The sequence below is a fragment of the Miniopterus natalensis genome, chromosome 9 (genome assembly GCF_054644295.1).
Source record: "Miniopterus natalensis isolate mMinNat1 chromosome 9, mMinNat1.hap1, whole genome shotgun sequence".
NCBI lineage: Eukaryota > Metazoa > Chordata > Mammalia > Chiroptera > Miniopteridae > Miniopterus > Miniopterus natalensis.
Genome location: NC_142089.1, coordinates 29,612,406 through 29,627,546, shown reverse-complemented (window position 1 = coordinate 29,627,546; position 15,141 = coordinate 29,612,406). Strand labels below are relative to the sequence as shown.

Here is a 15,141-nt window from a genome sequence, read left to right as displayed (position 1 = left end):
TACAAGGACCTACTAATCGGACTCCTGCTTTTTCTCTTTTTTAAATCATACTAGCCTCAACTTTCTCAGAGATCCCTTCCTCAACTATTCTGTTGAAAATAATTTTCTTCACCCTGCCTTTCTGTTACCTTTTGTATTGTAATCCTGTTTTATTTTCTTCACAGCACTTACTATTCTCTAAAATTACTTACTCATTTACTTAATTATTGTTTGTGTTTTTTACTAGAATATAGATTTCATAAAATCAGAGACCGTGATTTTCTTGTTTACCTCTATATCCCTAGCAACTAGAACAATATCATAAACATTGGTAGGTGCCCACTAAATATATGTTAAGAGTGAATGAATATGCTATGTTCTTTGATTTATTTCTTTATCTAAAAAGTGCCACCCATCTCTTTTCCCCAGGCAAAAGTTTTATCCCTTCCAGGTGATAAACTTGAAGGTTCTACTTACCCTTCATATTTTAACTTATATCTTTCTTTGAAGCTTTCCCCTAAACTCTTTCCCCACTCAATGGGACAGAGTTTAGCACTTCCTTCTCAGTTTTCATAGTACTTTTTTTTTTTTTTTCAGTTTCTCAGTTGTAGCTATTACATATTATGGCTATTTATGTATTTGTCTACCTTTATGAAACTGAAGCTTTTTATGAATAGGAACTATGTATTATTTGGTTAGTTTTCTTAGCACTTGGAATAATTAATGCAAACATAATTAATATAAACATTGATTTAATGTTTATAAATAAATGAATCAAAATCTTAATTCCCGTGGTAGTTTTCCAGAAGGCAAGATTGTTGTTTTAGATATAAAATTGAATAAGATTCTTGCCTTCTGGCAATTTTCAGTTTATTCATTATTCAATCAGTGTTTATCTGTAGTGTGCAAAGCATTATGCATAGGTGCTAAGGAGACAGGGACAAAGGTCCTTGCCTAAAGAAACTCATGGGGTATCATTCCCTTTGATTTTGATTAATAGTATTTCATGCTATGTATTGGTGTAATCAACCTGTGAACTCCCTAGGAGACAATAGGACAGATAGACTAACTGCCTAATTCTAACCTTATGTTGCATGTATGTTTATCACATAGTTACAGATTGGCAAAGGAGGAGTGGTGAAGGCCGGAATGATATAGCACACCCAAATATTTTCCCGATTCCCTAAGCATGGTGCCGTTACACTCGAGGCTGGCAGTACTGATTATTCATAAATAATTGTGATAGGTTTTTGTCTTCACTGCTGATCGTGCTTCTTAGTATTGTCATACAAATAAAACCGTGACTTATGCTTCTTAATATATGTTGCTAATTTCATGAACTCTTCATGGTTCTAAAACATTCCTAATATTTTGGAACTTTAGCATAGAATTTAATGTTGCTCTGAATTCTTCAGTTTCTGAATTCTATATATTTCTTAGTCCTAAATGAAAGCACAATTATTTTGAAAGAATTTTGGCATAGCAGCTGAAGTTCTATAGATTTTAATATCTTCTGAATTTTGACTTAAAATCATATTTCTATTCTTACATAACATTCATGAATATAAACAATAGCTTCATATTTCTCTTCTTCCAGAACAGCGACTATACATTTTAGTAACGTATTTGGAATTTGATATAAGTGACAAATTTGGTTCTTTTGGAGGAAATACATATGCAGACAATAGCATATGATTTGTAGAAAATTCTTATGGATGCAAAATATTTAAATTGAAGTTTAAAAACACCTTGGTAGAGAAGGAGTTAACAGGTTAGCTCCCCTTGGTTGTTCTCAGCATGCTCTTTTGCCTTCAGGAGCTGAAAAGATGATAACATTGGGTCCGGACATGCCTGTGTGGAGGTTATAGTACTCCTGGGGTTTTTTGCAGCTAGCTGTAAAGCAAGCTAGAACTTGTTCATCTCAGAGTTTCTTGTTTTTCTTTCAACCCTTTCAGTGCCCTGCAGGAGTCATTAAATCAAAACTTCATGCTGATCATCACCCACCGAGAAGTCCAGCGGGAGTACAACCTGAACTTCTCAGGAAGCAGTACCATTCAAGAGGTGAGTTATGTCTCACAGCTAAGGAATAAAGGTAACTCATTATAGCTAATGTTGACCCTGTTAGAGAGGGCTTATCTGTTCTGGGTGGAAACTCTCTTTATGTTTCATTATTGGGCTCTTAATTTTAATTAACTGGAGCATCATGATTACTGTAGACATATTAAGCGATTTGACCTAGAAAGACAGTGTTGTAAATGGGAGCTCTTGATAATTCTTAAAATAGTCAACTTAAAACTCTCTTTAAAATACTCATTATTTAACATATTTCATGGTTTTACAGTAATTATTCAAAATACTAATTTGGAAATTGTTGCCAGCATGCATTTTTGAACATGCTTATATTTTATTTGAAAGGTTGCTCTCAAATATATTATTTAAAATGTATTCCCTGCCTGTTTCCAAAAAGAATTTGAGGAAGCTTTTCTTAAGTAGCTCAATCCCAGTCTTGGGCAGTATTTGAGGAATGCTGATGGAAACCTTCAGTCATTTAACTCAGAATATCTGAGAAGAGTCTATTTATAGTCAGTATTTTTTTCTTCTTCAATGTAGCCAACCAGGGCCACTGTTTCAAAAAAGAACCTCCCCCAAGAAAGAAGAGGTATCTTCTTATCTGTGACCCCACCTACCTAAAAGCCAATGATTTATCTCCATGGGGTGAAAGTGTGTAAGGTTATGACAGGACTTGTGTTTAGAAACACTGAAATGATTGTTATATTACCCCTTGTAACTTGTGAAGACGTTAATCATTTGCCTACTAATGTTTTTATAAAGAGAATTAATCATACTTAATCTTGGATTATTTCATAAATTTTTTCTTGGACTACATTGCTTAAAATAATTATTAATGTCATATTGAAATTCAGACAGAACAAGTTGTTTTCATCCTAATAATTTTTCAGAAGTGTATGAATTGTTTCAGTAGGCTAGACTATTGATGGTTCCATTTTTCCATGTTTTGTCAATGAATTTCAACTTCTGAATTTGTCATAAATAACTCATTGCTTCAAATTTATTTTCTCTATCTCTTGAATGTTTGTTGAATAGTAACTAAATTCTTGAAAATTTATTTGGCTCCTAATTTGAATTAAAGGCTTGAGCTATTTGTATTTTTTTATCGTGGTTTAATATATATTGATTACAATTTCATTTTTAACCTCTTTGATAGGTGTCCTAGTCTCTAAAGTTAGATTTTTAATTTCTTGAATAATAATTGTTTTTACATAAGAAATAGTGTTTAAATGTGGCTGTATCACAGAGTTATTCTGGGAACTTCATGATAGTAAAACTTAAATTATATATTGAGTATAATTAAATAAGGAAATTTAGTTTCAAAATAACTACAGTTTAATCAAGAAAAGCAAAGATAATAGGTAAATTTTATTCTGTTGATTTATTTTTTAATTGAAGACTAGTATAATGCATTATGGATAAGTATAAACTGGTTTATTTTTCTTTCTGAATGAAATCTTTATTGCTAAAATTTTACTTTTTTTTCCATTTCCAGTTTCTGTAGTTTGAGTGTATTTCTGCTTTCTCCCACAAGAGGGCAGGAAGGACTATTACACTGATAATCTGAAAATGCCATTCAGTGTTTTCAAATTAGCTTCTCTTATATTAACAAAAAGGAGCATAATGGCCAAGTTATTGTTTGATTTACAGATAATTGGCATATTGCAGGGAGGAGACTTAATTTCACCCTTTTAAATTAAACAGGGAGATTTAAAAAGACATAAAATATTCATTAATGTTCGGTGATTATAAAGTAGTGGCATATATTTATTTTGCCTTTATTACTGTTTCGATGGGAAAATACTGCAAATATTTCCGAAATCGAGGTGGCCATACTGACGAGTTGAAATGTTTAAGCAGCGCTAGTGCAGTCTGCTCACACCTGATACCCTATGCAAAATGACTCAAAATGACTGCATCAATTATTAAAAGAAATACTTAAAATTCCGCAGATGTGCCGTTGTGTGCCGCAGTTGACTGAAACTGTTCTTCATGGCCTGCTATTTAGATTAACAAATACATTTTAAGCTTCAAGGACTTAAAAACAGTAAATCTTTTTCATACCATTTTCTAAATGAAAAATGCCCCAGAAATAGTTTTGCAAAGACCAATATTCTTATGTATTTCTTGGCAACAGTTTGATTTCTTCTCCTATTTCATTTTTCTTTTTCTCCTTTTTTTTAGTTGATGTAAAATAATACTTTGAAATGCTTCTTGCCAAGAAAAAATAAATCCAGTTGTTTCTAATATCAGTTGCCTTTCTGTGTGAAAACCAGGTACACATAGGCTCTTTATTCTTGTACGATTTAGAAAAAGGACTTGGATTATCCTCGTTAGGCCTAGGATCCCACTCTGAAGGCCTAGTCCTAAAACTTCCTTCTTCAATTCATGGGATACCTGGTGAGGTGGAGTTTCAGGAGGCCAAGATGCGATTATGCGACAGTCATGCAACCCACAGCAACACATAAGTACCTGCAGTTTTTGTTGTGCATGACTGAAAGTCAGTTTGCTATAATCTTAAAATGCTTTTGCAGTATTATTTTATAAATGCTAGAATTGTTGCTATTAATGTGGAAGCTTAATGATGCCGTATATCCTAAACTGTAAATGAATTTCTATCTCCAGTTTCAGAGATTGCTTTTCAGTGTTTTTAATACATCCAAGAATGAGTTCTGGTCAATATATGAAGGAAACTAAGAAATTAAAAAGAACACACACAGATCCCCACCCCCCCAGTGTAGTAGTATATTATCTTTGTTGTAGTTTAAAAAGATGTACTATTTTTTGGTAATTTTAATTTTTGAAAGCCTTGCATTTTTTCAATGAAGGCTTCTGTAATATCCCCCCCCCCAAAGGGATATTTTTATTAAATGAAATAGGGTTGAAAAAGGCACTATGATTTCAACTTTTAGTTAAACAAAATACATTTTTTAAATATTGAGTTAGAAAATAGAACTTAGAAGCAGTTAGAATTTCAAATAAACTCTTCAGTGACCATATGTTCATGCAAGTTATAGTAATAAACCGAGTTGTACAAGTGTTCGTTCATTCTGGTCTGTGGTCTCTTGCCTCACAATGCATGACTTATGTCCTTTGGGTGCTCAAGATTTTAATTTAAGCTAGTTAGGTATTGAGGTTATTTATTTTTTTAAAGCTCTTTACAAATCCTTCCGCTTATATTATCCTCCTACTTGAGGAAAAGGCAGAGACAATATAAAAAGGTCAGAATGGAGAGTTACAAGTAGTTGTAAGAATAAATAGCCTTTCTCTTTTCCATTATGTGAAATAGTTTGTAAAATATATCTAATAATAGAATAATAACTGTGATAATCTGTCTTTTTACCTTTTTGGTCCTAAATTACTTACTTGTCATACTTAAAAATAGTGAATTTCCTTGAAAATTTAAACAAGTTTACCATATCTTAATGAGTATTGTACACTGAGAATTTAGATTTTTAAACAGTTAATTGTACAGATTCTAGTAATTTTAATACTATTAAAGATCTGTGGTTACAAATGCACTTGGGATTGGTTAAATTAAGGGAGGGAAAGATGGATTTGCCTACTGCAAATCCTAAACCCAGGTGTGGAAAAGGATATGAAGCCCCTGAAATCAAGCCAACTTTTCTTGGAAAAGAATTCTTTGTTGTCCACCTTGTACTGCAAAGCTTCTAGTGGGCAGAATATCCACTTTTCTTTGTAGATGTCATACAAACTTAAGGAATATATACATGACCCAGGATAGCAATGATAAGAAACCTAAGTATTTTTGGTGTGGAAACATGAAGTATTACCTGTTTATTACAGCAAGAAGCACAATGAATAGCTATTAGAATTATTTAAATCCTCTTCCAAGTTTCACTTTACCCTAGAATTCTCACTGTTTTATTAATGTTGATTTAGTTCTTAATGGGAATAAAGGAAAAATTGACAAACTATAAAGATATATCTTGCATGGAATAGTAAAATATTTCGCTACTAATACTAGTGATTGTCAACTGGGAAGCCAACAGTTTGAATTAGCAATAAGAAGAGAATTAAGTACACAAATCATGTCAGTCCTTACAAATAATCTTGGCTAAATAATTGTGAAATCATGAGCTAATTCTGATTCTTCAAATTTGAAACTTGTGTTGGGTTTTGTGTCTGTTTTTCTACTTGCTACTTTCTCAACTTGCTTGGCTAACATATATTTTAAACTATTTTTTAATGCTGGAGGTCATTAACAGTAATTCAATTTGTAGTTTTTTACAGATTGTACTAATGGGCAATTTTCTAGTAGTGAGTTGACTATAACTTCTTAACTAGCATGCCCTTTTTGTAAATGTTGTAGGTGTAGTGGTTTTTTTATTTGTTTGTTTGTTTTCCAGTATGGGGGGGCAGGGGAGGCTGCTGGCACAGAACTGAAGAGCAGAGTAGCTTAGAATGTGCATATGCAAGAGGGGAAATTAAATTGTGTGCTTATTTAATTAAAAGTTTAAGTAGTTTATTTTTATTGCAAGATAAATGGCATATATAAGCTCAATTAGAATGAACCCATTTTAATTACCGCACATCGTAGTTCGATTTTTTAAAACTTAAAATCACAAATGACATTTTAGCAAGAATGAAAGAAATGTAATTTCTTAAGCGACTGGACAATGAATTTAAACCTTTATTCAGCTTTCAGAAAAAGAGATTATGAGTTTCTTTCAAATATACACATATATTATTTTAAGTTACATTTTATAACTGAAATCTTTTGAAGTTATACCATTTCAACTGAACAAATCAGTAATGACAGTTTTATAAATATTGAGGTTTTCTGTGATTCTTAATAAATTATTCTCTTCGGAAATAAGTTTAAGTAATATTTACAATGCAGCCATTTCGAACTGATACGTCTCCCCCCCGCCCGAAAGTATTTTAGAATAATCTCTTGAAAATTATTTTTAGCCCATGTAAATATTTGTTCATCTTCATTTCAAGAAGATAGAAACAATGAAATTTTGTTAGGAATTAAGGGCAGTGTTTTAGCTCTTTGTTACTTAAGATTTGCGTATTCTAACATCTACTTGGCCGACCACGTTTCATAAGCTGTGATTTGTGGGTTGGTAGTTTTGAAATGCCTGGGTTAAGAGAAATTATGTTCAGTTATCAGAAACTAATAAACATAAGACATTTTTATATGCAAGAAAAGGCAGAGAGTAAATAATTGCACTGGTGACCAATACTGTAATAATCCTGTTTTACAATATGCACTTGACAGGTTGTAATAGTGCTAATTGAAGAGACTAATTCACACTTGCTTCATTCTATTCAAAGGCAAAATCAGCAGCTTGTTTTGCTTTTGACCAGATGGTCCTCATGAACACCTACTGTGCACTTTAAGTGCTTTACTAGAATTACAAAGGCTGGGGGCTGCGTTCGACTCCAAATGATTTGAGAAGAGAGTGGGAGAGGGGGGAAAAACCCCTCTGTGCTCAATGGATTTGGTGCAAGTAAATTAATTCTAGTGGACCCATTACACACTGAGCCCCCTTTTCAAAGCTTGGAGCCTCCTCGCTTGCTCTGTAGCAATGAGAAAGAGAAAGAGAAAGGCAGATTACTGCAAACAGAAATAAAAAAAAGGGCTATGAAAGGGAGAAAAGAGGCCTTGAAGCCTTTCATATCACTGAGTTTTTCAAGTGCGTTATTTTTGGGGAGGGTGGATGTATGAAAAGCCAATTGGAGTTTTTTTTGTTTTAAAGGGTGCTATTTAAGCACCATGAATATAGGCGCAAGAGCAACAGTTGACTGAGTTTACTGTGGTGAAGCTTTGTGTCCGAGGATGAATCAAATCCATTATATTCAATTCTTTGTGTTTTAACATGAATGTAGGTTTAGTTTCACAAGACTGTGTCTGTTTAGGATAATTATAATTTAATATTTTCCTTTCATAAAGTTATCACTGTAGATGTCTAAAATTTTAATCAAAGCAGATTTTGTACATTGACTTTGAAGCACCCTGACAGTTTAAAATTCAAAGGAAAGCTTTTTTAGTTTTCAAAAGAAAAGAAAGGCTCATTCTAATGGCATTGAAGCAGAGATTATTATAACTAATTAGAAGTCACACATCTGTTAGCTTTTGGTTTGTGACTTACTTATGTATTTTTTGAGTAAAATACATACTTTAAAAATATATTGATGTTATTAAGTGAACCCAAAGGGAAAAAATGAACTTAAAAGAGAACCATTTATGTGAGCCAACCATTTTTGCATGTTTCTACATGATCCCATAAAAATATGTAATATATTAAATTCCATTAAATGTGAATTAGAATTGTTTAATTAATAACCTTAAGTTGGAATACACATCTAAACAAAATCTTTTTACATTTCTTATTAGCACAATTCTGATTATTAACTAACATTATTATATAATAGTAATATAAGCAGACCCAGTTTGTGCAAATTTATAGTTATTCCTTATCCTTAAAGCTGCTCATGTACAATATTGTAATTTGGAATACTGACATTGTAAAATAATTAATTCTTATAATCTATGTGGGTTAAGATATAAGGGATCACATCTAGGAATACATGTCAGTTATTTTATTTGTTTTTATACTTTAATTCTCGTGATATGTGTTTGTTGCATGGTTTATTTTTGTTTGATGGCATATACTACTGATATAATTCAGGTTCATTTTAATTCTAGCTATTAGCAAAGAATACAACAAAATCATACCAGTAGTATACAACATAATGATAATTGTAAACATTTCATTATTTCTAAGTTTGGCTCATTTCTTTAAGTGAATGTCTAGAATTTATGTTTAAAAAGGCATAATGTACCTTTGTACTTTATATGCCAATATGTTTTAATTACGTTTTTATAAAATATAGAAATGCAAAAATAACCACAAAATTATTTTAGATTTTATTTCTCAAATACTTTCAATGAAGAAAGTAGCATGTATTCTTTGATATTTAAAATAAAATTGTATTAATTTCCTATTAGTGTGGGCATTACTTTGGGACTTATTCACTGACATATAAGTTATGGGGTGGGGAGGAATGTAAGAGGAATCCCCAAACCTTCAACCAACAAAACATTCAGTGAAATTGATAAGCAATGAGGTGTTAATGATTTGATATCCTTGGGGAGAAAAGGATGTCAAGAAAAAAAATTGGAATGATTGAAAAAAAAACTTCCTGAAATTTTTTTTTGCAGTAGACTATTTAAAATAAAGGTTAGATTCTCTTTCTTGTAGGTACCATAAAAATCTGTCTTTAAAGGCAGAACCTCAATTAGCAGAAGTTGATTGATCATGACCATGCAGTCACTTACTTAGGTGGGGCTGGTTCTCTGGTTTCACAGACACAGTAGTTGGAGCCTTTCTCCTCAAGAAGAGTTTATTTCAGTGTTAAGTATTAACCCCCTAGATTCCTGAATGCCAGAGACAAGATTCTCTCCTGTAGGGTGAAGGTTAGAAAAGGCTGCAATTTCTTTATACACTTAAGCTGAAATACCATGTTACTTAAGCTGAAATACCATGTTATTTAAGCTGAGGAATATTTTAACATTTAAGCATACTCCAGCCATAAAGTAAAAATAGTAACCTGCATAATCTTCTCCCCACCCCACCCCAGCAAAAACAGAAAAACAAAAAAAACTAGTAAGTGAAAGGATAAGTAAGTGAAAGGGAGTGCTAGACCAAGACTAGGTATATTAAGTTAAGGCCTGCATGTAGAAAATTATTTACATGCTCGTCCTTATATACCAAAGATTTTTTTTTCCTTTATCATAACCTCTTTTAAAGCATCTGTTTATGGTAATTTTTCTTTTGTATAATGCATCTTGTACATAACTTAATGCTGTCTTGTCAAGGAGTTATTCTTTTTCAAATATATTTAGTATGACAAATATAGTTTTAAAAATCCTGCTGTACCATTTAGAGCTTTATTACCTTATTATTACTCTCAATTATAGTCCTGGTATTTTTCTTTTTTTTTTTTTTTTTTAAGGAAAAAAGACTTTAAAAGCTCATAGCAAACATTTTCTATAAATGACAAAATGTATTCCTTGCTTTGTGGTCATTGCGTGACCAGACAGTAGAATACTGGATTGTTTTAAGGTTTTTACAGCTGCAAGGCAAAAGCATCTGCTCATTGCAAAGCCGGCATTGTTTAATTTTGACACTGACTTTTCCATGCGTCTTGTACCAAGCACTGGATTAGATGCCACTAAGATGAAATTTGTTTTAAGTTGCTCCCAAAGTGCAGCTGTCCCGATCTACTGCCTTGTAGCTTAACCAAAGCAGACAGACATAGGATCAATCAGAATCTTTTTACAGGGTCATCTCACTGGACTAGGGAGGCTCAGAAGAAGAATGTTAATGATATTATTTATTGTGAATAACTGCAAAATTAGTTTCCAGGCTGATTTAGTGTATGTAGAACTATACCTGCCCACATACCTTTTTGGGATAGTAAAACCATTATTAAATATTTAACTTTTAAACTGGAACATAATGGTCAAATATTAAGGTGCCTATGTGTATATTAGGCACTATTCTTCAGCAGTCGATTGCAAGAAAAATTAGTTTATTGGTCACTAAAGTAGACTGAAAATAAAACTCAATCTAAAATGGCTCTACTAAAATCTTGAAAAGTGGACATTTTTATAGAATGATAATTTTTCTTTAATGTTTCAAGTGAATGAAAAATGAAAGAGCACCTCACTTCCCGGGTTTCCTGGGATTGTGTGAATTTCTACCCAGCTGGTCCAAATTGATTGATACAGGGCCAAATATTTGTCTGCCTACATTTCAAAGTCTATAATTTGCTAATGAATTGTGGTAATAATCTTTCATCATACATGAAAGATTTAGCCAAACAATTTGCTAAGTATGTATTTTGATCATAAAATTTTTGGACATGCACCAAGCTTTACATCTATTTTACAGCTAATACATGGGCGTGGAGGGAGAGCAGGGGAGAAATAATACTGAACATGGACACGCGATGGAAAGGGATGAAGGAAATGAGGGAAGAAGGCAAAGGAGTAATACTGGGAAAGTCCTGTAGTTCTATAAGTGGCAGTGGAAAACAAATTAGATTTGCACTTAGAATGCAAAATAGAATTTTAAAATGCTGGCAGAGTTTTAGTCTGTGGTACCCAGAGGTATGGAATCCATGTAGATAAAGGCAAGGAAGGAATCTTTTTTTTTTTTTTTTTTTTTTTTTGGCTACAGCTATTTCACACATTGATTATGGAATAACTTTTTAGAAACTTTATGCTAGAAAAGTCAAAAGCCCACAATTTGGAAGTAATTGAAGGAATAAGAATAAAAGCCAGATGTTTGTTAGGGTTGATTTAGATCCAGAAGAAGAAAAAAGCAGTGAAGAAGAATCAAGTACATTCACATTCTTGTCAACTACCACTGCCACCCACCTCCAGAAACATTTTCATCTTTCCAGATTGAAACCCCAAAGCTGTTAAAGAGTAACTCCCCATTTCTACCTCCTCCCCAGCCCTTGGCAACCACCATTTTACTTTCTGTTATCTATGAATTTAACTACTCTAGGTACCTCATATAAATGAATTCATATTTGTCTTTTGTGACTGGCTTATTTTACTTAGCATAATGTCTTTAAGGTTTATTCATGTCATAGCAAATGTCAGAATTTCCTTTTTAAGGCTGAATAATAGTCCATTTTGTGTACATACCACAGTTTGTCTATTCATCTGTTGATAGGACATTTGGGTTACTTTAACCTTTTGGCTCTTGTGAATAATGCTTTATGAACATGAGTGTCCAAATATCTATCTAAGCCCTGCTTTCAATTCTTTTGTATATATACCCACGAGTGAAACGATGGATCATATGGTAATTCTATGTTTAACTTTTTCAGGAACTATCATACTGTTTTCCATAGTAACTGCACCATTTTACGTTTTTTTTGTTGTTGTTTTTTAATATGTATTTATTGATTTCAGAGAAAGGAATGGAGAGGGAGAGATAGAAACATCAATGATGAGAGTCATTGATCAGTTATCTCCTGCGTGCCCCCCACTAGGGATTGAGCCCCCAACCCGGGCATGTGCCCTGACCGGGAATTGAACCTTGATCTCCTGGATCATAGGCCAATGCTCAACCGCTGAGCCACGCCCTGCTGGGCCATTTAAGTTTTTACCAGCAATATGTAAGTGTTCCAATTTCTCCATATTCTTACCAACACTTACTACTTTCTGTCTTTTTAATAATAGCCATCCTAGTGGAGGTGAAATGGTAGACATATATTGAGCATGGAATGAATATGGAGGATAAAAATGTTAGTCTCTTAGAGAAACATATTTTCTTTGGGGGAAATTATCATCATGGTTTTTATTTCATAGAAATTTGAATGAATGTTTATGGAGACCCTTCTAGTCAGTGATATTCTGCTTGTTGACCTTAAGTTGTTGGTAACAACTTCCTTGAGGGGAAGGATGAGGAAGCTTCATGTTGGCTTAGTGTTTTATACTTTTCAACTTCCTTTCCCCTGCTTTAGTTCATTTGATTTTTATAGTATCTCCTAGTGGTAGGCCTGCTGCATTTGGCTGTGCAGGTTGAAAGTGGCACCTCCTGAAGCTGTGCAACAAAATGGTCTTAATGAGCATGTGAATGTAAGACTTGATGGTCACTCTCCCTGCTATGCTGGTAGCTTGAAATCGGCAACAGTAAGAGTATTTACACCATGGAAATTGGCAAACACTTCAAATAATAGCTTTTTGTTTTGGGAGAGCTGAATTATCAGCCTATCACTGGTTGTGTGTCTCTACCCCCAGTAGATTGTGAACTCCTTTAGATTCATTTCTGTCTCAATGCCTAGGCTGTGATAGGAATACTCTTTACTGAATTAATGAATAAGTAAGTGATAGAATATATCAGGTGCCTTATTATTCTACTGCCTGACTCCTGCTGGCAGAGAATGAATTTCAGAATCTAGTGTATTTTTTTCGAACAAGTTTAGAAATGGCCTATTGTCATGGACTGCAGTTTTCTTTCTGCCTCAGAGTTTGAACCAAAAAAAGTGTCTATTGGAAATCAAGGCTATTAAACACACATGTTTCAATAGCACAGTAAGGATGGCATTTCTGTCCATTATCACCTTGTTAAGCTACTCCTGCTATGACTTTGCTGCCTACTAAGTTTTTGGCATCCATTGCTTAACTGCCTGACTCACCTTTCAGTTTCCAAGTTGGAAGCCAATAGTGTGAACCATCTCAAATTAGCTGAAAGATTTTCTTTTACATTATAAGAGGTAACTGACTGATTAATTCTCTCTATTCGTAGATGGTATAAGTTCCCACAAATGATAATATAACATCTTAGGACATTAAAATATTGCTTTAAAAATCACTGTATTACCCAACAACTTGTACTGTTTTTTTTTACTATTAATGTCCCTCTCAATTTTATCAAAAGTAACATTTATATAAAATGAAATTTGAGGATAATGTTGAGTCATTTGGATTTTTAATTTTTTTCTAAAACACCCTCCATAATTAAGATGGATGGATATAAGCTTAAAAAACAGTGCTATGTTTTCTGACCATTCCATATACCATCTTTTGTGATCTAAACTCAGAACCATTTTTAGTATCTTTTGAAATTTGAACAAGATAAATATTATGTTTGGATCACAACACTGTTAAAAGATTGGAAGTAGCAACTTATTCTCAGGAGTTCTGAGTTTTATGTTTTTCAGCTTTTTTCAAAAATGAGATGTCCTGGTATGTATTAAATATGTAGCAGATTCACTCTTGTAACCAAGGAGGTAAGTAGGCAGATCACTTACCAACATAATTTTTTTTTTAAGTTCTGCTCTCACTTTACATAAAAGGTAAGTATTTTGTTGGTAAAATTGAGACAGACAGAAAATGACATTAGACTACATGCCTATTTGTTGGTTTTGTTTAAAGTGCGAAAATTTCAAGCAGTTCTAATTAGGTGTAAGTGCACTCTATCTCTAAAGGTACATCTCTCAGTAGTTTTAGCTATTCAATTGCACATTGAAATTCTGTGCTGTATGGAATTAATATACCGTGGATACTGAAGATATTCAACTCAAGAAGAATAATAATGGAGTGGTGGCATTTTAATAAAGCCATGCCTATTCTATGGAAAATTTAAGAGATAGAAGCTATTCAAAAAAGTGGGAGATTCTTGTTTGGGTTTAAAATTTATAGTGTGCTAGTATTTGTTTGCAAGTGTGTGCATATGAGAATACTATTAAGTCATTCCTGAGACTAAAAAATATTTAATTTACAATAAATCAAAACAAAAAATTAACTACTTTTTGTTTTTCTGACAAAGTCGATGTCATCACAAATTCTGGTAGAAAAGAAACATGCAACTAAGAAAGTTTTTTTATTTTTAAAGCATTTTATAAAAAATAATTGGAGCCCGGCCAGGCGTGGCTCAGCAGTTGAGCGTCGACCTAGGATCCAGGATCCAGGCAGTCGCGGTTTGATTTGTGGTCAGGGCACATGCAGGCTCAATCCCCAGTCAGGGGCGTGCAGGAGGCAGCCGATCAATGACTCTCTCATCATTGATGTTTCTATCTCTCTCTCTCCCTCTCCCTCTCCTTTCCTCTCTCTGAAGTCAATAAAGAAATATTTAAAAAATAATAATAATAATTGGAATTTTGAATATAGTGTCTGTGATCTATAATATATGGTCAGTTTGTATGTGTAGAAGCAGCAGTTCAGGTTACCATACAAAACAGCTTTCTATAGACCCCCTATATAATTGGTTCGCTTAAATTCTGTGCTTAAGTGTTCTAACTATAATAATGGGGAAATCAGAAGTACTTTAAGTGGATCTGAGCATCAGAGAGAGGGATAAAAATTCTCTCAAAATTCTGATTACTTGTGAGAGATTTTTGTTATGGAGACCACTTCATTAAGTAGTTGGTTTCACCAGATGATCCTGTAGGTCACTTCTTAGAATCTGTGATAGATTTTCAGTGTTTATTAAATAATGTGATAGAGCATTATAACTTCTTTTGAAAGTATCCTTTCTCCAAAATGCATTTTATCTAAGTAGTGTATAGCAGGAAATAAACTAAAAAATTATAATT

General features: G+C 33.1%; 1 protein-coding gene across 1 annotated transcript in view; it reads left to right on the top strand.

Annotated features, from left to right (window-relative positions):
- The window catches only part of FAF1 (Fas associated factor 1), a 276,569-nt gene that overhangs the window by 106,880 nt on the left and 154,548 nt on the right, over positions 1–15,141 (top strand). The window contains exon 7 of the mRNA XM_016214169.2: positions 1,935–2,040. Within this exon, the coding sequence (XP_016069655.1) occupies positions 1,935–2,040 (106 nt within the window). The remainder of the gene's footprint in view (positions 1–1,934; positions 2,041–15,141) is intronic.